The sequence below is a fragment of the Ursus americanus genome, chromosome 5 (assembly GCF_024610735.1).
Source record: "Ursus americanus isolate L20-20 chromosome 5, mUrsAme1.1.p, whole genome shotgun sequence".
NCBI classification, from domain to species: Eukaryota; Metazoa; Chordata; class Mammalia; order Carnivora; family Ursidae; genus Ursus; species Ursus americanus.
Window position 1 is genome coordinate 14,585,046 of NC_142131.1, and position 20,749 is coordinate 14,605,794.

The 20,749-nt window shown below is 35.5% G+C and overlaps 2 protein-coding genes and 1 pseudogene across 5 annotated transcripts in view; 1 reads left to right on the forward strand and 2 right to left on the reverse strand.

Moving 5' to 3' along the window:
• The window catches only part of ARSK (arylsulfatase family member K), a 42,820-nt gene extending 39,031 nt beyond the window's left edge, over positions 1–3,789 (reverse strand). Inside the window, exons 1-2 of the mRNA XM_045796254.2 lie at positions 3,553–3,789; positions 299–428 (exon numbers count right to left, since the gene is read on the reverse strand). Of these exons, the coding sequence (XP_045652210.2) occupies positions 299–428; positions 3,553–3,690 (268 nt within the window). The 5' untranslated portion in view covers positions 3,691–3,789. The remainder of the gene's footprint in view (positions 1–298; positions 429–3,552) is intronic.
• Positions 3,790–3,942: 153 nt separating this feature from the next.
• Positions 3,943–20,749, forward strand: part of SKIC3 (SKI3 subunit of superkiller complex) — an 80,279-nt gene continuing 63,472 nt past the window's right edge. For 2 of the 4 annotated variants that reach the window (XM_087861969.1, XM_045796255.2), the window contains exons 1-8: positions 3,943–4,010; positions 13,249–13,339; positions 15,166–15,309; positions 16,574–16,665; positions 17,102–17,177; positions 17,724–17,864; positions 20,088–20,186; positions 20,295–20,403. In XM_087861969.1, the coding sequence (XP_087718095.1) occupies positions 3,955–4,010; positions 13,249–13,339; positions 15,166–15,309; positions 16,574–16,665; positions 17,102–17,177; positions 17,724–17,864; positions 20,088–20,186; positions 20,295–20,403 (808 nt within the window). In that variant the 5' untranslated portion in view covers positions 3,943–3,954. Of the gene's footprint in view, positions 4,011–9,385; positions 9,452–12,016; positions 12,326–13,248; positions 13,340–15,165; positions 15,310–16,573; positions 16,666–17,101; positions 17,178–17,723; positions 17,865–20,087; positions 20,187–20,294; positions 20,404–20,749 lie in introns of those variants that run through there. The other 2 variants (XM_045796257.2, XM_087861970.1) reach the window with 2 other exon arrangements.
• On the reverse strand, positions 8,092–8,513 carry LOC123791579 (small ribosomal subunit protein uS8 pseudogene; annotated as a pseudogene).

Below are 20,749 nucleotides of genomic sequence, written 5' to 3' on the forward strand. Positions count from 1 at the left end.
AAATATGAGTATTTCCTCATTTGCTTGGCAGAGGATTTTTAGTCACCAATCATAAGGAAATGAAACAGTAACACATGAATTAAACACCACTTTGGATGATATAAATTCCTACTCTTGAAAAATAAAGTAGAAATTCCAATAACCCCCAATACATAGCTTAAAATATGCATCACTTGTATTAAAATTTTTATTAGATGACAAATATAACTTACTATTGTACTTTTGGTTATAATCTTTTAAATTGTGAGAACATTTTTATGTGTGTGGCCCCTCCCATTAATATTAAGCATGTTCTTACCTGCACGTGATGGGCAACAAATTGGAGAGTTTGTGTAGGCATTCAGAAAGGAAGTGCCACGTGCTTTCATAAAGTTAATAAAAGGAAGTTTCACTACCTGACTTCCTGGATAAAATGTTAGCCTTCCATCCTGGAATAAAGAAATTTAATTAATACAGATTGCATTAGGAAAGAAGAAAATTATTTCCTTTAATTTTAACCATAAAATTTACAAGTAGTAGACTTCAATATGATCCTAAGGATTCTCAAAAGAAAAAAAAGTATAGAGAGTGTTACCTCTATTTGCCTCATAATATTAAGAATTTAATGTTACACTTGGATTCATTTGAATATAGTAAATAAACTAAAGGACTTCCTGGAAAGTTCATTTGGGGCATGATGGACTGATGGAATAAATATTTATTAAGCATTCACCATGTTACAGGTACTGTGAAAGATCCGGAAATTCAGTGGTGAAAAAAATAGAGTCCCCGGCCCCTTGAAGCTTATAGTTTAGTGGGAGAGCCAAAAAGTATACTGGTAAATAAAGCATTAATAATTACAAATTGTGATATGTGCTTTGAAAAAACCCTGAGATACAGAATAACAAGGGAGATGTACTTTACATAGAGTGAACAGGGAAAGCTTCTCTGGGAAGTATAAGACCTAAAGGGTAAGAAAGATCCAGCAGTTCTTTAGGCTGGACATAAGTGAAGATGTCAGTAGCAGCTAGATAAATGAGCATGATGATTAGAAGAGATATTGGGGCTGGAGATGTACATTTTGGAACTGAAGAACTCTTCTTGGTAAAGAGTAAAGACAGAAAAAAAAAGAATATTTTAGGTCTGGAGTTATATCTATACCATATTTTCAACGTAATTATAAACAAAAATACAGTCTTAAAATGAGTTAATCCCAATGTGAGAAATACATAAACCCTTGATTTGTCTGAGATTTCCAAAAGGATATTTAAAGTAGGCTGTTGATTACAGACAGGAATCTGGAGCTCAGAAAATCTGTGGTGAAATAAACATGGGGGTCTTTAGCATATTCATGGTATTGAAAACTATGATATTGAAAGAAACCTTTCAGGCAGAGAGTGAAAAGGGAGGAAAGAAAGGAATTCGAGGAGTCCCAAATAAGAAGAGAAGGTGTCATGGGAAACAAAGAATGGCCACCAAGGGAGGAATATGATATGAGATCGAGCACCATGAGGCGGAGAGAAAATAGTGTGTCAAGAAAGAGATAACATCAGGTATGTTGAGAAACTACCTAAAATAAGGCCAGAAAATGCGCATCAGTATTGGTATTAGTTTCTGCTCTAACCCTTATTATTTCCTTCTTTCTGCTTGCTTTGCACAAGCTTGTCTGGTCTTTCGATTTGTCTCCCCTGGCATTGAACCTTTCCCCTGGTAGTGAGCTAGGGCAAGGGCGATTGGGGCACTAAATGTATTTATTTATTCATATATACATATATATATGTTTATATACTATATATATTTATCCAAATATTTATAAAATATAGTCTGTATAAATATATACATGTTACATATATTTGGATAAAGAAACCAAAAAATCATGTTAATGTAGTTAGGAACCAAAATACTTGGTATAAAAGAGATACAAGTGCAAAAATCAAAGAATTAATAACCTTGTAATCTTAAATTTGAGTTGAAACTATCAACATGCTCTCATGTTTTACTTTTTCTAATATATGTACTTTCTAGATCTGTCCATTGGAAAGGTCTAAAAGCAATGAAAAACCGGAACACCTGGATTATAGTCTAAACACAAGATAGGACAGGAAATACACAAGTTGGACATGGAAGTCTATCAAAGTAAACTGCTGAAGATTATTAGGCGTGGGTCAAAAGGACTCAGGAACAACATGAAGGGTCTTTCACTAACCAAAGATGGGACATTTTGAACATCAGTAGGTATAATAAATGCAAAGGATTTAAACACAAATACATAAAAACCTATGTATTCATACTATACTGAAAAAAAAAACCCAAAATATTTCAGTCATCTTTGGAAGTTTCTAGGATGCTTTCATGCACCACCCAAATTCCCTTTAGGAATGAAAGAATGCCTCTGCTAATGAGAGTTGCCTTGCCCCAAATTATGCTCCTTTCTGGGAGCAGCGCACAACTAATGGCCATCCAACATGAGGGTATAAAGGCCTAGCCCCTTCACCCCAAATGGAAACAGTTCTGAAGCAACATACTAGTTCGAGAATTACCCATAAAGCCAGCTGAGGCTTCTGTTGAGATAGTAATACAACTTAACTTCTCTTTCTTTGCACAATCCTCCTTTCTTCCCTTCCATTTGATCTCAGGAGCACTCCCTAAAAAACTTCTTTCATGTTAATCTCCAATACTGCTTGTTCCCTAAGTTTAGATAATCATAAAGATTACTTTGAATAATTTTCTCAACAAGTCCTATGAGCATATCCAGATTATGAAATTTTAATCATCACAGGTTAATCAATGGGAAAGGCAATAGAATATAGTGATTAAAAGCACTCTTTTGATGCAGACACGCTTAACACCAACAATCTGTGTGACCACAGTAACACCCAGTGATAAAGCTAGTATTGTAACTCATAATCAAACATTCGTCTAAGCGGTAGTTTTAAAATCACAGATAATACTAAAAGTTTCAGGTACTGTTGATACTAGTATTCTTTTGGGTGATGGCTTGGGAAAGTTCCAAAGACTGTTGAAGTTTGGGATTAAACAACAACACACCCACACAATTTCCATGGAACATGGGGGAGTGGATCAAATTACATCAACTAACGCACTTAAATCAGCACTAACAGGATTATCAGATACCTGGGTAATAAAAATATTAACTTCATTCACTTCTCACCCAGCCATGAGTTCCTGTAAACTTGAAGTGGAAAATGACCACTGGGAAGCTAACACGCTCTTATGGAGATGCAGAATGTTATTTTTCCCCACAGTAGACGCAAACTGGCCTACGGACTTAAAGTGCATTAGTAGTGATAAAATTATTGGGTCGAGGGCAGCATTAAAAAAAATGCAAAGGTGTTATCAGATACATTTTACTTACTAGATTGTTTTATATGTGCATGGTGTACGGGTGTATACGGGGCCTCAAAATAAAATGCATTTTTTACTCTGCGTCGGGGTAGAATATGTTTGAAAGTCTCTCAGATTCTGCTCCCCAAAGCCTGCAGCACAGTAAAAACTGGGGGCCAGTCGCTAGTCTGGCGCGGGACGCCTACTCTCTTGCCCTTCGGTACTTACAAAGGAGTCGCTCACGACTAGCACCACGTTGGGTGCAACGGGCCAAACCCGAGCAGCTCCTTTTCTCTGCCCACCTGCCCCGGGATCTGGTGCTGCCAGAGCCGAGGCTGCGACCACCGACACCCACAACAGCAGCATTGCAGAGAGCCGTTCAGAAACGCTGGGAGCTCGGCCCGCCGCCGCCCTCTAGGAACGCCTCTGGAAAGAGGGCGGGGATCACAGAGCTCATAGTTCGGGTTTCTCCTAGCGCTTTACCCATGGAACTACAATTCCCAGCAGGCTGGGCGTAAGCACATGCGCAAAGGGGGGTTCCCGGCCTTAACTCACATTAAGACCTTTTAAGCAAATACCGAGCGAACTAAACGCTCAGTCACTTCCAGTCACGTGAACGATGCCTGGGGAATGCGCATGCGCTCAGATTCCAGCCTTGGCGTTTGGAGGAGAAGCATCTGTACCAGGTGGGTTAGGGTCGCTGTAGCTTTGGCAGAAGTTGGAAGTAATACGCGGTTGAAATGGTACCTACAGAGAGAACGGGTCAGAGGCCAGGACTGGTCATTTTGTGACGCGCAAGCATGGCCGAGTATTAGGACCATGAACTGGGCAGTGATGAGGTGGCAGCGCGTCTGTCACTTAAGTTGGATGGGGCGGTTCTTTGTGGGGCCTCTTGCTGGGCCGTCTCAGGTGTGATGTGGATTCGTGGGACTCCTCGAATACATTCTCCCAAAGAAATTTCTAGCCTGCCTCATCTTAACTGCCAGTGCAGTAAGGATTTATGATGCTCCGGTGGAGTGAGGAACGGGGCCTAGTAAGTCAGTTTCATGTTCTAGATGGGGAAGAGCTTAGGTGCATCTTACCTTCAGAGTGCAAAGGAGAGAAACCGAACAGGCTCTTAGGGGAAGAAATACTGAGCTGTGTGACGAGTTCGATTAATTGACAGGTTCAGAATAGCATTGTTTTGCTGCAGAAAAATCACTGGTCCCACTTGACTGTCGAAGTACTTTGGAGAATTCTGGAAGAAGCTGATTCCTGTCCCAGAGCCAAATTCTCATTTCATTATCATAGTTTCAGATATATAATTTCTTCATCATGTTAGTCGTATGAATATTTTGACAGGAAAAGGAGTTGCAGTACCTAACATAAAATCAACTCAATTTTATTATTTTCCGTAATCCTTACTTTGACCATTTTGCAGATAGGAAAACTGAGACTTGGACAGGTTAAGTGATTTACCCAAGATTACACAGGGGGCCAGTCTGAGCAGGACTTGAACTTTAGTAGTGGCCCTAACTCACTACAGTTCTCTGTCCCTAGTTAATTATAACATTTCATGACATTCTGATGAGTTTAACTCTATTAGTGTAGACAAATTCTTAATCAAGAAGCATGCTGAAGCTCTTTGTGAGGATTCAAATATATGAGCAATAGTTCCTGTCCGCAGGGAACTTAAACTCTAGGGAAATAAAGCTAACATACATGGCATTGCCACCTTATAGCATGGGAGATAACATAGGTAAGCTATGTCATGATCAGGTTATGTTTCAAAAATTTGTTTTGAGTTAATTTGGAGTGTGGAAAGCATTTCACCATAGAAACATTGTTAACTGACTTTTAGTTTTGTAAAAAATATATCCAACTTTATCTGTGGGGTGATACCATTTCTGTGAACTGTGTTTACTCTCTCTGGCTTTGTTTTCACAGGGCATGTATTCTGAGTTCCCCGTCAGAATGACAGGAGCACATCTTTTTTTCCCCTCTCTTTCCCCTTGTCATGTCAGTGGGAGCAGGTGCTGCAGTGAGTTGGAACAAGATGGATATTTTAGGGCCCCAGAGACATAACACTGGAAGAATCTAAGGGACTTCTATTCCCACTACCCATCTGACATTCAGTTTGTCCTACAACATTCCTGCCAAGTGAATTGTCCAGTCTGTGCTTTTTTTTTTTTAGCCCATTCCACATTTGCCATGTCTGATTATTAAAAGTTCTTATTTTGAGCTGAAGTCAGTCTCCCTCTACATTTAATCATTCATTGGTCCATTTCTCTTTATTCTTATGTGAGTAATCTCTCCTTTTCAACAACCCTTTTCACCTCTTTCTCCACCAATTTTTTTTTTTTTTTTTTTTTTTGCCAAGGCCTTCCCAATTTCCTTCAGCTAATTATGTAATTGCAGGTTTCTTCATCATTTTGGTCACTCTTTTCTGGACTTAAAGCATTTTTGCTAATCAGTAACTATCTGAAAAGGTACTTTTGAGGTGTGTTTGTGTGTATCGCTCTGTTTGCTCATGCCGACGTATGTGTTGCATTGAGGGTAGGTGCTTTATTACACGTACGTTTAAATCATCAGTTAAAGATTTGTATGTTAGAGATTGCTTGCTTTTGTGAGATACTCAACTGCAGTTTAGAAAGATCTTCCATTAAAAGGTCTTGGTATAGATTTTGATTCTTTATAGTTCTTTTAACGTCCAGTATACCCCCAGCATTATATTCTGCCTTAGGAAAAGGAGGCAAAATGTGAAGTTAGTGACTATGTGGAATAAATTCGGTGTTGTCTTTACCAGCTGTGATTTTGTGAATATTTGTTGACTATCTACAATGTACTGGATACTGTAGGAAATAGAATAATAGAAGTAGTCTTTGCTCCTAAGGAACTTCCAGTTTAGTTGTGGGAAATAAACACACACACCTATAAATTTAACAATATAAAATACATAAAATAACAATATAAAAGACATAAAAAGTATAGTTAGTTGCCAAACATACAAAAACAAAACCCAGAATATCTCAAAGTGTACTTTGGAGAATGCTGATGTGCTTCAAAATGTTAATTGCTGTTCATTAAAATAAATGTTCCATAGTAACATAAGTTTTAGAAATGCTAGGTTAAACTGTCTTTGGATAGTTTATCTTCAAGACTTTTTAGAGCTTTTAAAGTGCTAATATATATTTAGGATGACTTTAAAAGAGAGTGAGATATATAATTGGTAGCATTCACAAAGTTACTAGATGGTGTGTTAATACCTTTAAGCATGTTTTATTCCTTGGAATGCTTTTTGGAAATGTTGGTTTAAATTAAAAGTGTTAGATTAGTGAGATTCATCTGAGTAGGCTTTATGCTTGACGCTTGAATTTGGCTTTCAGTTACATGTACCATTTGACTAGATAGAAGCAGTGTGAAGAGGCTGAATGAGAGGAGCAAAGATGTGAAGTGGAAAGTATTGGGGGACAGTGAAAAAAAGTTATGTGAGCTGATACTCAAAAAGAGATTCTTCCTTTCCCATTTTAGCAAATTGAGAACTGCCGTTTGGCAGTGGGATAGCTGAATGTTTAGAGCAGGCTTTGGGAGCTGGACAATCAGCCATTTATTGAGTACATATTACTCATTAGGTGTTGAATATGTAAGGAACCCCAACAATCTAATACTTTTGTGTAGGGTTTTATTGACCTGGGAGACAGGGCATATCAATATAGCATGGCAAAAAATATCGATTAAGTTTAAATTGAATAGCTCAACTAATGTTTCATTGATTTAGAGTATAGGGTGGTCTCTTTTGCAGGATTTACTCTGGACTAGTATTCACGTAATTCAAGAGGGTACTTGTGTTTGATGATAGCCATCTTTTGAAGAACACTGGCAAGAAGGTTACTACTTGAGAGATCAAGGAAGGAGGGAGTGGGGTTTTAAATGTGTAGAGAAAGTTTGTAGTAACCATGTGGATTAGGAATAGAAAAAAAAGTAGTGAAGTTGATTGAGAGGGTGGCAGTAGATAAAGAGAATAGAACTAATATACGGTTGACCCTTGAACAATGTTGGAGTTAGGGGTGCTGACCCGCCATGCAGTCAAAAATCCACATGTAACTTATTCCTCAAAAAGTTAACTACTAATAACCCGCTGTTGACCAGAAGCCTTATAGATAATATAAGGTTAACACATTATTTTCTATGTTATATGTATTATATACTGTATTTTTACAATAGAGTAAGGTAGAGAAAAGAAAAGGTTATTAAGAAAATCCTAAGGAAGAGAAAATATATTTACAGTACATTTATAGTACAGAAAATACATTTATTGGAAAAGAATCCATGTATAAGTGGACCTCAAGCCCATGTTGTTTGAGGGTCAACTGTGTCTTATGTTCAGGCACTCCATTTACGTAGATATCAAATAAGTGATGTATGTAATCCCCACGTTACCAGTGAGGAAATAGGCTTGGAGTAATGAAGTAAGGTGTCCAAGTTCAGATTGTACTAACCCAGATATATCTGATTCCTAAGCACATTCTGAACAAGGTTAAGTTTTGGCTTGGTGGGTGGGTATGCAACGAAGGGGCTGACAAAACCTGGGGTGTTTTGTAAGAACAGAGTTGAAGTGACTAAGTAATTATAATCAGGTTGGTTTGGGGCTTTAAAAAGTTAGTGTAATGGATAGAGTCAGGTTTTTACTTTTATTTTACCTTTCCCTCCAAATAAGGGTAACCTTGTTTTAACTTTTATTTTACTTTCTTAAACATTGTTTGGATCACAGTACTGTTTTTTCCATTGAGGCATTTTATTTGCACGTATGTATTGCATCCATAGAAAAAAAAATCCCAGGATTTTCCCTCCTGTGTATTTTCGTCTTATTCATGGTCCATGATGCCAACTGAGGTTATCAGCACAGTGAAACAAATCTGGCAGGATGGGAGCAGATTATTCTGCCATTTTTCTAGATCTTTGAGTTGTACATCAAATCTGGGGCTGATCACTCCACACTTGTTCAACCTGCCCATGGGGTTCACAGCAATTTTTCCAGCTCTGTGACCATCAGTGATTTCAGATTTGCCAATGTAACCATGCTTCATCATTTCAGTTAGAAACTGGCTGATGACTTTAGAGCATGGCCTAATAAGAACCTTGTGTTTGCCTCTCTTTTTGGCATTGCTAATGCTCTTGAGAACACCTGCCAGGACATTCATGTGCACCATTATGGCAGCATGGAAAGATGGTAGAAAGAGGACAGGAGGCCACAGTGCTTTTTTTCTTAACGGTTAGACCCTTTTCTATCAACTAACCATTCTATTTAAGTATACTCCCAATACATGTTTCAGTCTAGTAAGTTTACTTCCTCTTTTTGGTCCAGACCCCACCTGCTTCACCTAAATTTTTTTTCATTTCCTGGTTTAAATAACATTGCTATTTTTTTTATTCAGTTTTTTGAAACCACTTCCCTTCTGTTTATGAAGCATTCTAGATTAATTTTGTTTGATGAAATTTATTCCAGAGATCTCATCGAAAGATACTTAGGATTATATCATGTAGAATTTGTGTTAATATTCCAGATGGTTGTTTAGCTGGGTTTTGACATTTAAAGAAAGTTTTCTCTATTTTCATTAGATTATAAATTAATCTAGTTACATGATGTGAGCAACATTTTACATATTTATAATTCTTTTTATGACTTAAAACAGGTTCACTTTAGTGTAGTTAGGCAGCAAATAGGGAGTAAATAAGTACTGTTGATTGTCCTTGATTCAAAACAAAGTAGCATAAAAATAGTTGATACCCTTTTTTGGCTTATTTTATATTGAAGTTCATGTATTTTTGAGTTTCTGGAATGTTTTTTGGGAATTTTTCTGATTGCTTATGGAAGTTCCTTTATAACCTGAGGCTACGGGAATACAGACCAATTTGGAAATTTTGGGAATGAAAAAAAGATTGAAAAATTGTACCTAATTATTTCTTGTGTTTTTAATTATGAATTGTGAAAATTAAACCTGAATCTGATGTGTTAAAAAATTCACAGTTTTCACTGTTTTTCATTCTTTGTATGTGCCCTCTCATATTTTACTTAATTTAGATGGATAATGGTTAAGGAACAACCTGAAATTCAATTAAAAGGAAGATAGAAGATAATAGGTAAAGGGTAAGTGTCTAGAATGCTAAATAATAGGTAATTGGAGTCTCTTTTTACTTAGTAATTGTTTTTTACCAATTCATTTCTGAAGAAGGGTGTGATGGTGTATAGGTTGTTATTGCCAGACTACAGGTCATCCAAAAACACCTTTAGACTTTTGTTATTAGATTTAAAAGTACTATATTTTGCTTTTCCGTGATTAGCCTCCATTGTCATTATTGTTATTATTTATTGTTGTTGTTTTTGCTTTGTGGAGTCATTGTATCTACACAATGGAATGTAGCTTTAGGTTGCATAGCTTTAGCTGGGGAGTGTAGGACATAGTAATTCGTTCACCTACATTTGTTATTTTTGAGATTTATCATTTTGGCCTGTGTATCACTTTCTATCTTTTTTTAAGTGCAGTTATTGCTACTTTTTATGCTTGATATGTTGAATAAAAACCTTTTTTAGTTTGGTAGTAGGAACCCTTTCATTGAGTTGAAAGTGTGCAAAATGGCTCACCTGGGTGGCTCAGTCAGTTAAGCGTCTGCCTTCTGCTCAGGTCATGATCCTGGGGTCCTGGAATCTGACTCCGCACTCAGCAGGGAGTCTGCTTCTTCCTCTGCCCCTCCCCTTGCTCATGCTCTCTCTCTCTCACTCTCTCTGTCTCTCAAATAAATAAAATCTTTAAAAAAAAAAAAGGTGTGCAAAATGAATACTGTTATTGAAAAAAAATGACAAGATTGAGAGGAAAAAAAATAGGAGAGATTATCCGGGGCTGTGGAAGAATTTTAAGGACACTTATAAAAGAGCTAGATTTTTCTTTAAAATGTTGGAAATGATTGCAATAGAGGGAAATGTCCCAAATAGAGGTGTATCATTTTTGTTTATAGGTTTTTGCTCTATGAAAGGAAGTGAGTTTGATGATACCTAGTATGTTAGTACTTAGGAAAGTTTTTTGTTTGGAAAATGAATGAATGAGTCTCTTTTTTCTCCACTCCATCTTCCAAAATAGGAAGTTTTTAGGGCTAGAAAGGGGCAGATTATTTTGTCTTTTCAAAAATTAGTTAATCCCATAAAACTGTATCTATGTATCAATATTGTCTATATCTGTGTCTGTATATTTCTTGCTGTATAAATGTTAGGTGAAGAGAGAGGGCCTCAGTGCTAGTGTATTATGCTAAATGCCAAATCAAATGAAGAAGGAAAAGAAAGAAGAACAGAAGATCCCACTGCAGCAAGGGTAATTGTCATTACATATGGAGACATACAGGGATATGGAAGGATGTTGAACAGTTGGTTACCAAGAGAAGAATGGAGTTTGTCTGTTGTGGTTTTTAAAAATACCTTATGTAGAGGCATTTAACAGCTCTGTTTTTTCTGCTCTATTTAAGTGACACTTGTCTGTGTCTGACTTTTAAGGTCTTCTGTAGTCTAGTGTTTTACTTTATCCAGTAAACCTCATTTTCTTCTGTTCTTTAGCAAGTCCCTTCTGCTCCACTGAGCCCATTTTTCTCATTGTGTCCTACACATGCCACATTCATTCCTATTTCTCTGACTTAGCCAATGCAAATGCTTCTGACTGGAGCAGTTTTCCTTCTTCCCTCCATTCTTAAATCCTGTCTTCTTGTATCCCTTCATTACTTCACACCACACTTCTTTCCTTCTTTAAACTCCTCTTGCAGTTGTACTCATTATCCGTAGTTCAGCATTTGATTCTCTAATGACTCAGATGTCTTAGGTTTGGTTTAGATTATATTCTTTAGAGCAGGAGCCTTCTTTTCTATTTCTTTTATGGCATATGCAGTGCATGGTTTGGGGGTCGCATGTTGGATTGGTGGTGGCTGGTTCTGCCTTGTGTGATTGTGCTCCCCCTCAAATCCTGGGTGGTAGAGATGGTGATCTTTCCTTCACAAAGTTGAATTCTTCTGTTTGTTTTTGCTTGGTCTTATTTTGAAACTGTTTTTGTTCTTTTTTAACTTTTTTCCACTTGGGTGTCTTTGTTTTTATCCCTTTCTTTTGGTCCAGATTAGTTGTTACATCATTGATTTCTCTTCTTTTTAGTCTGCAGATTTATCTACCCAAGGTAACTTTGGTGCGAGAAAAAAAATCTTTTTTAAAGATTTTATTTATTTATTCGACAGAGATAGAGACAGCCAGAGAGAGAGGGAACACAAGCAGGGGGAGTGGGAGAGGAAGAAGCAGGCTCATAGCAGAGGAGCCTGATGTGGGGCTCGATCCCACAACACCGGGATCACGCCCTGAGCCGAAGGCAGACGCTTAACCGCTGTGCCACCCAGGCGCCCCTGGTGCGAGAAAATTTAATGTGAAACCAGCATTGAAATTTGTTGCCTGTTCCAGTCAAAGTTTGTAGGCTAAAAAAAAAAAAAATCCTGAAGTTTGCACCTGTAAATTTATACCAAGATAATTTCAGGTAAGAGAACAATTTCTAAAATAGGAGCATATGAATTATGCAGCTTTAATTGTGTAATTAATGTAAGTAGGCAAAAAGTTACTTTTTGCTTATTTAAGGAATCTCATTGTAGCTGCAAATAAATTGATTTTATATATTAATTTTTATATTATTTTGATCTAACATTCTTTAAGTCAAAAGCCTTGGTTTTTAATTTTTTTTTAATTATTTTTTTTATTTCCCTACTTTCTTAAACTTTGACCTGCACTTGTACATCAGCTTCTTTGGGTATAAAGGGTGTCAGTACACCGTGTCAGCAAGCCTTCTTCTTGGTTCATTTTGCTGCCATGAACATCTGCAGTCTATAGTGGATTAATATTTACCCAGTTTTGTTTCCTGAAGAGATTAGAGTTCAATGGAGTTGTCAAAAAATACAAGTGTGTCTTTTCTTCAACATGGAGTTGTGATTGGATCTGAATTGTTTACTGGTAAATCTGAATAAGTTGTAAAATCTTAAAATATATTAGGTTATTTAAAATTAAATTAACATAGCTTAAATTAAATGAAGAAATACTTTGTCTACCAATTGAAATATCTTTTTGTGGTTGAAATTAGTGCATAATCCCCTAGCATATTCATCACCTTCATTTAAGCGTAAACATTGCATTTATTCCTCTTCAAAGAATATTATATTGCTACAACTCGACAGTGATGCTTACTGTGAAAAAAGTTAATATCCTGATTTATATTTTACAGAAACCAGCATTAAAACAGAATGCTTTCTTATGCTCTTACATCATCAAAGTTACTGAAATTAATTTGTATTCGTTTTTTACTTTGCGATTTGGACTTATTCTATTAAATCTTCCTTGGCGTAGAATTGGATTGAGATTCACCTGTGTTTTGGGTCCTAGTCCATTAGATCATCTGTGTTTTAGCTACTATATGAAGAATGAGTATAACTCAAATACAACGGACTTTCAACAAGTATTTATTAATGTATACAATTTGTCAGATACTAGGTGCTGGCAATGCAGCAGTTCACAACAACAACCACAGACAAAAGTCCCTGCCTACATGGCATTTACATGCTAGTGGGTTTGGGGAAAAGATAATAAATAAAATAAGTAAGATATATAGTGTATAAGATGCTAATGTTAGGGAGGGGGCCAAGGGAATTTTGTGTGCTTGGGTGCGGGGGGAGGAAGGGTTGAAATTTTAAGTAGTGTGGCCAGCCAAGGTTTCACTGAGCAAGTGACATTTGAGGAAAAATCTGAAGAGGAGAGGGAATACGCTAGGGACCTTAGAGTGGAAAGAGCGTTCCAGATAGAAAGAACTACATGTGCGTTTTTCAGATAGTTTAAGTTTATTGGTATTATTGTAGGTTCACTCGGTCTTTTTATTTCCACAGGATGTCCAGCAAGGAAGTAAAGACTGCTCTAAAAAGTGCCAGAGATGCAATCAGAAACAAAGAATACAAAGAAGCTTTGAAACATTGTAAGGTAACTGATATATTTTTTTATTCCACAGAAGTATGTTACCCATTTACAGGCATTATGGATTTGTAATATGTGTATCATTTATTGTCTAAACGTAACAAAAGTGGTTAGATTGTTTAGTCTACTGTTAGAAAATTACATTGGCCATACTCTAAAGTCAGACTCTCAAAATCTGAATGTTTTGTATCTTATGATGGGTTGTATTATGGAGCACTACTGTATCATAAAGTTTTCATTCTTTAATGGTAATTTGACAGTATAATTCCATTTGGTTTGTGAATGGGAGACTCAAGATTCTAAAGCTCCTCTGTAAGGTGCTGAGGGGAATGTACCTGTCCAGAGGGAGAAATTGAATGTGCAGGAGAGAGAGTGTAAGGGTAGGAGTGAGAGAGGATGGGATCCTGAGCTTGAGAGGGAGGTCTTTGATACTCTCTCCATCTTAGCAGGGGGGAAGATAGGTGTAAATCCATATACTGTCAGATTTGTAGATTTGGGGGTAGGAAGAGAGGACTGTTCTCCTCTCATGTCTTCTATTTTCTTATAAAAGTATAAGCTGAAAGTAGAGGAAGAATTAGATAGGAGGTTTGGGATGAAAGAAGGTATGAAGTAGTTGTTATTTAACTTACTAGTGAGGATTGAAAGGATTGCCAGGCCCTAATGAATGTTCATTTGAAGTTTCATGTTATTGAAGTAAAATCACTGAACTGAGTTGTGTAGTTTCTCCCTTCATGTTCAGCTACTCAAGCTTAGAAATGGGCGTGCTGGGATTCAAGTATGGATGTTGAGAAAGGTGATAAGAAAGAGAGGCAAAGGAGTTGAGGATGTTTGCAAGGGAGAGAGGACAGTGATGGGTCAACGAAGTCTAAGCTGGGAAAGGAGAGATGAGAATTGAGAAGGGGAGCCATAGTCGAATAAGGGGAGGTCACCTAATTGGACATATCAGAGGTTAAAGAATCGTCAACTTTAGTAGTTATCTTGTTGTTAGTTTTTTGGGAGACAGCGTTGTTGGATAGAATGGAATTTGTGCTATGGAGTGGTGAGAGATTGCTACAAGTGTCATGTGGATGCATAGAAACACAATAATCTGTCTCAGTTCATGGAAATATTCTTATTTTCCCAGAATATGTAAAATCTTAAGAGCTAATTTCATTTTAGCTACCAGTTTTGTTTTCTGTCACTAGAACATCTTTGTTTTCTGTTTCAAACTTTTACATTAGCCAGTAGCTGTTCTTTCTGAAAGCAGTAGCTCTACATATAATTTTTATTCTCATTGACAGGTGGTATTTTAACATTCATTGCTGCTATTTATTTTGAACATATTTGGTATGTCACATTGGGATCAGTTTACCTTCCTACCCTGTTATTTCAATGAAAAATCTGTCTGATAGTAGGAAATGTTATCATAGTGAAGGAAAATGTGAGCATTGGTTAGGGTGAACCTATACGGAAAACAGTTTTGTGAGTTGATGGGTGGCAGTGTGGAGTGGGGGCAGGCAAAATGGTTGGGTGGTATGAATAGTCTTAGTCTTCTTTTTATACATAGTATTTTCAAGGAGCTTGGGGAGGCATTTGATGGAGGCATCAGCATTGGTTGGGCAGCTTTTAAAAAATATTCCTCATATTTTGGACTCCTTACAATTACTGATCCACTCCAGCTCCTTCTCTCCTTGAGGAAACTGAAGACCAGAGAGGTTAAGTGGCTTTCTTAAGATCTCCTAGTTAGTGGTAGATCCAGATTTTCTGACACTCAAGTACACAGTCTTTTAGTTGTTGTTTGTTCATTAGCTTTTAAAATTTAATGACCTGTTTTTTAATTTTTTTTTTATCAGACAGTGTTAAAACAAGAGAAAAATAACTATAATGCCTGGGTTTTTATTGGTGTTGCTGCAGCCGAGTTAGAACAACCTGATCAGGCCCAGGGTGCCTATAAGAAAGCTGCTGAACTAGAACCAGACCAATTACTGGCTTGGCAGGTATGTAGAAATTTTTTCCTGTATTATGGTAAAGAATTTTTTGTCCCATTTTTTAAAATATAGGTAGCAGCTTTTAAAAAAGCGCTTAAACCTTTATTTACCCCACAGAAGAAAAAAATTTTAAATTTAAAAAAAGGCCAATGGTCCTATTTAACATTATTTGACATCCAACCCAATGGATTATTTCCAAAGGTGAGGATTGGAATTGAAATATGATTATATAAATCTCTAATTTAATTATGTGTGCATATGAAAGACTTACCAAGAATATTCTTTATGCTTATTCAAGGGAAAAGAAATGTATATTAATATGTTTTCTAAAGGTAAAATAGAAAAAATTTGCAAGTTTATATATTGAGTACAAGTGAAATTCTTTTTTCTTTTTTAATGTTCTTCATTTTTTTTATTGGCTTCCCCAACTTTTTCATATTTAATAAGTTTGTTTCATATCTCAATCACATCTTAGAAATTGTGATTAATAGTAGGCAGTAGGCTTGGGAGAACATGAACCTGTTTGTCTCATGTTTATGTGAACAAGAACATGGAGTGGAGTATCTGGTAACACACTTAAAGAGGTGCCTGCTTTTATTATGTATTGATTGATTTAAGAAATCTGATCTTTCTTTGAAGCAAAGACGACAGGTTCCACAAATTACTTGGATTTTTTTTTATTTTGACCATATAAAAGTAGTGTCATATAGTAATGCCTTAAGAGTTAAGTTTTTTGTTGTGAAACACTTCAAATATATTTTCAAAGCTTTTTTTGAAGATTTATTTATTTGAGACAGAGAGAACACGTGCATGTACTCATGCATGAGTGGGGGGTGCAGAGGGAAAGAGGGAGAGAGAATCCTCAAGCAGACTCCCTGCTGAGCATGGATCTTGATGCAGGGCTTGATCCCAAGACCTTGAGATCATGACCCGAGCTAAAAATCAAGAGTTGCACACTTAACTGACTGAGCAACCTGGATGCCCCGCTTCAAATATATTTTCAGAAGTGAAGAGAATGGTATAATGAGCCCCTCTGGCAATCACCTAGCTTCAGTAAAAATCCACACGTGGCCAGTATTTTTTCATCTATACTTTCATCTACTTTCTCCCACCCCTAATTATTTGGAAGCAAATCCCAGACATATTACTTTATTTGTAAATTATAATTTTCTTTATCATAAGTAATCTTTATAGATCGTCACTTTATTTAGCAAAATGAATGTGTGAGCATTAGACTTTTTAGAAGAGTAATCTCTACTGTTTCCTATTTTAGGGGTTAGCAAGCTTGTATGAGAAATGTAATCACATAAATGCTAAGGATGACTTACCTGGTGTTTACCAGAAGCTCCTGGATCTTTATGAAAGGTAATCATTGTATGGGGAAAGGCCAGTGTCTTTAAAAGCTTTAATTCGAATAAACTGATTAAATCTTACATAGAAGTACTCCAAACTTTTATTGGGAATTGAGAAGCATTTTTCTTTCATACCATTGTTACAGAATCTTTTGATTATGATTGAAACAGAGTCAAAACACTGTTAGTAAGAGGATTGACTAATTTGGGAACTTTGATATAATTTTCAGTTAATATAATGGAAGATATTATTTCTTAAACCTTTTCTTTTTCAATGAGAGGTTCATTTTATAAAATTTTCCTGTGTTATGAAAGAGGATATGTTCTAATTTAAAATAGTACCTGACAGTAGCATTGGGATATTTTAATTTTAGTGTCTTAAGACCTTGGTTGTTTTCATTAATCAGATTCAAAATCCTTTTTTTTTTTTTTTAATTTTTTATTCTAAGTGTTGACAAACAGAAGTGGTGCGATGTCTGTAAGAAACTTGTGGATCTATATTACCAAGAAAAGAAACACGTAGAGGTTGGTTAATGATTTGCTGGGGAAGTAGACTTCTTTTACTAAAGCCATTATTAGAAGAAACCTTTCATTTAGCTTAAGGGAAAATTAAAAAAATTAATATGTAGCATGATATTGAAAGAATATAGAGAGATATTACAACTTACATTGTTTTGAAACTAAATTAAAATGCAAGTTTTAGTTATCCTAACTTCCAAACCTGTTTGAAACTGGGCAGGGATAAATAAAAGAAGTAAAAGCATCATCTGTAGAATTTAGTGACGGATTTGTGGTGTGTCCATAGCTGATGCTATGAGTTACGAGGATTGGGACATGTAGTCATTATACCTGTTTCCACTCTGGTATCTCAGTTGTACTTCTAATATAAAGGCTGTGTGGATTTGCCCAGTCACCTTATTTCTTGTGGAGTTCATAGTAGATGAACTTCTGTGCTTTTGCTATTTTTACATATTAGCAGATGAAAAATATTTTTATTCATAGATTTTATATTTTAATTGGCATTTATTATATTTAAGATTAAAAAAAACATTTAAATCTCCTTCTTGATAGGTAGCCCGAACATGGCACAAATTGATAAAGACACGGCAGGAGGAAGGTGCAGACAACCAAGAGCTTCATCAGCTGTGGAGGAAATTGACTCAGTTGCTAGCTGAGAGTACTGAGGATCAGAATAATGAGACCCAGCAATTGGTATTGCCCCATTTATTCCCTACAGTTTGTATCATGAAATTGATCATTTAATTGAATTTAGCAAATGGAAACATAATGGTGTAATGTAGAAAAGTGTTTTATAAGTGTTCAGTTTTAAATTCATAGAGGTTCTTGCTGATACAGTCAGAATTACTGGCCTGCAGTTTCATACTAAGTCTGGACAGAGTGGACTTGGTGTTTAGGGTATCATAATTTACCTCCTTGTGTTCATAAGAATCCACAGTCAATTAGTAATTTAATCACTGTGAAAAAGAAACTGAAATTGGCTTTCGCAAAACTGCTGTAATATCTAAAAAGTTGTACTTACTTAAAGGTATGTTTAAAGGTATGTTTCTTTATGTTTGTGAAGTAAGAGTACTAAATTACGTTGAGGTTTAGCAACTCAGAATATTTCGTTTAAAGTATTTATTTAGGGTACTTATATCTAGAAATATTCCATTTTAGTGTTTTGATTTGAAGTAATTGAAAAGAATTTTTAAAAAGACTATAAAATAATCCATTGATTTTGAACTGTAATTGGAAAACATCTCCATTCTACTTTTGTATATTTGTAAATTTAAAAGTAAACTTAACTTCTTTTATCGTACATAGGCATTCAGTGTATACTTGTGAAATTCAAATGGACTTTTTAAAGTAAGCAATTATAGACTGAATATAGGATGAGAAGTTCATTTTTTGTATGTTTTTTCATTCATTAATCCTTTTTCCAGAAAATATTTATTTTATATAGAATCTACTATATATGTCAGGCAGTGTCCTAAATGCTGGAGATAAAAATAGAAGAATATGATTTGCATTTGTTTGTATGTTGATTTATCTGTGTATAGATTTAGTTGTGGAAAAAAAATTGAGCAGTGACAAAATTAGGTGATTTGCAAACTTCTCTTAAATCATATCTTAGTATTATGAATTCATTGTTTTCCTTGAAAAACCATAAGTTACCAGAATATCAAACATATACCAAATACCAAAGTAAGTAAAAATTTTTTTTAAATTATCTGTACTATGCTCCTCCATGAAAGAGAACTAATTATACTTGTCACTTTAAGAATTGATTTTTAACTGTTAAAAATAAGATAAGAGGATTTCGGGGTGGGCTTATTTTCATCTTGAATTCTAATGATAATTTTGCTTATTTAAGTGTGTTCAGAAAAAAATATATCACCTGTTTTCCAGATGGATTAGTTGCATTGCAATTTTTTTAAACCCCTTGCGCTAAACTGCATAAGTTAGGCTTCCCTTTTTGTAAGATTATTAACTTTATCAGAGGAGTAAAATTTCCCCTATTTATGTAGACTTTATACCATACTTCACAAAGAAATTTGTAGTAGTGAACTGTATTACGAGTTTTCATTTTAAAGTCATGGAGGGGCTCATGGGTAGCTCAGTCATTTAAATGTATGACTTTTGATCTCAGCTAAGGTCTTGATATGAGGGTCATGAGTTCAAGCCCCACTGGGTGTGGTGCCTACTTTAAAAAATAAAAGTAAGAAAAATAAAGTCATGGAAATTCATTTTTAAAAAAAGTTATAACTTATGTAACTAAATGAATGGTATCCTTAAAGTGCTTGATCTGGATTCTAGTATTGTTGTTCTTGCTCAAAACACAATCAGAAAGCTTATTTTGGAATTCTCTGCAAAGTCATTTGGTAATACTGGATAAGAAGTGATTTTGTTATAGTTTAGTCATATTTCTAGTTTTCTTTTGACAAAAGTAGAACTTTTTTTTTTTTCGTAAATGTGTTTAAGATTGAAGATTTGCCACCATTGAAAATGTTCTAAGGAACATACTGGTGATTTCAATAGAGGTGTTTTAAAAATGATCTGAATAGTTGCAGTTACACTGGTATATAAATAAGACTGTACCTCTCCAGTTGACTACTTTACAGGGAACAGCAAGCACTTACAAGGATGTTTTGTTAAATTCATGATGCTAATTTATAGTTATCTCTCATTAGTTCAGTGCAGTCTCCTGGCCAGTTGGAGCTAGACTATATTCTAAACCTTGCATAGATGTTTCTTTCCACATTGAAATTGTCAGGGCCAGACAATATATAGTATAGGAAAATATGAGACAATAAAATACATTTGCTGTTTGTTAGTTGAGGTGGTATATTGTATAAGTGAGTCTTATACATTCAACTATTTATTACGTTTGTCATTTCAGTTTGCTAAAGATGATAGCTTTTTTGTTTGTTTCAGCTTTTAACTGCTTTTGAGAATGCACTGGACTTATCAGATAAGATTCCTAGTGAAGATCACCAAGTGCTTTATAGACATTTCATTCACTGTTTATCCAAAGTAAGTTGATTTTTAAAATCTCTAATGTGACTTTTATATTCTAATTAGGAAAGTGTTCACAAGTATATTTTACTATTACTTAGTTTATTTTACTTTTATGTTTTCAAGTTTCCTCATGAGACTGCTAGATTGAAGAAGGCCTGTGAAGGAATGATAAACATCTATCCCACTGTACAATATCCATTAGAAGTGCTTTGTTTGCATTTAATTGAATCAGGTAATTTCTTCCCTATTATATTGTGTGTTCTTGAAGTGTATGAACATACAGGAGTGTTGTTGCTATCAATCAAAACCTGTTTCAGTGCTTACCCTGTGTAAGGTATTGTTTGAGTATTTCTGGACAGAAAAGGAAGTACAGTGTGTTGTCTTTCTGCACATGAAGAGACTAATAAGTGTAGGAAAGTATAATGATACAGAGGGATTATGAATTACTGAGTTCATTGTTGATCAATAAAGTCTTCTGGAAGGTGGGAATTGAAGAAAATCTTAAATTTTCCATACAAATTAGATAAATAGGAGGAGGTAAAAGGTACTCTAGATGGCCTGAGCAGAGGTATGGAACT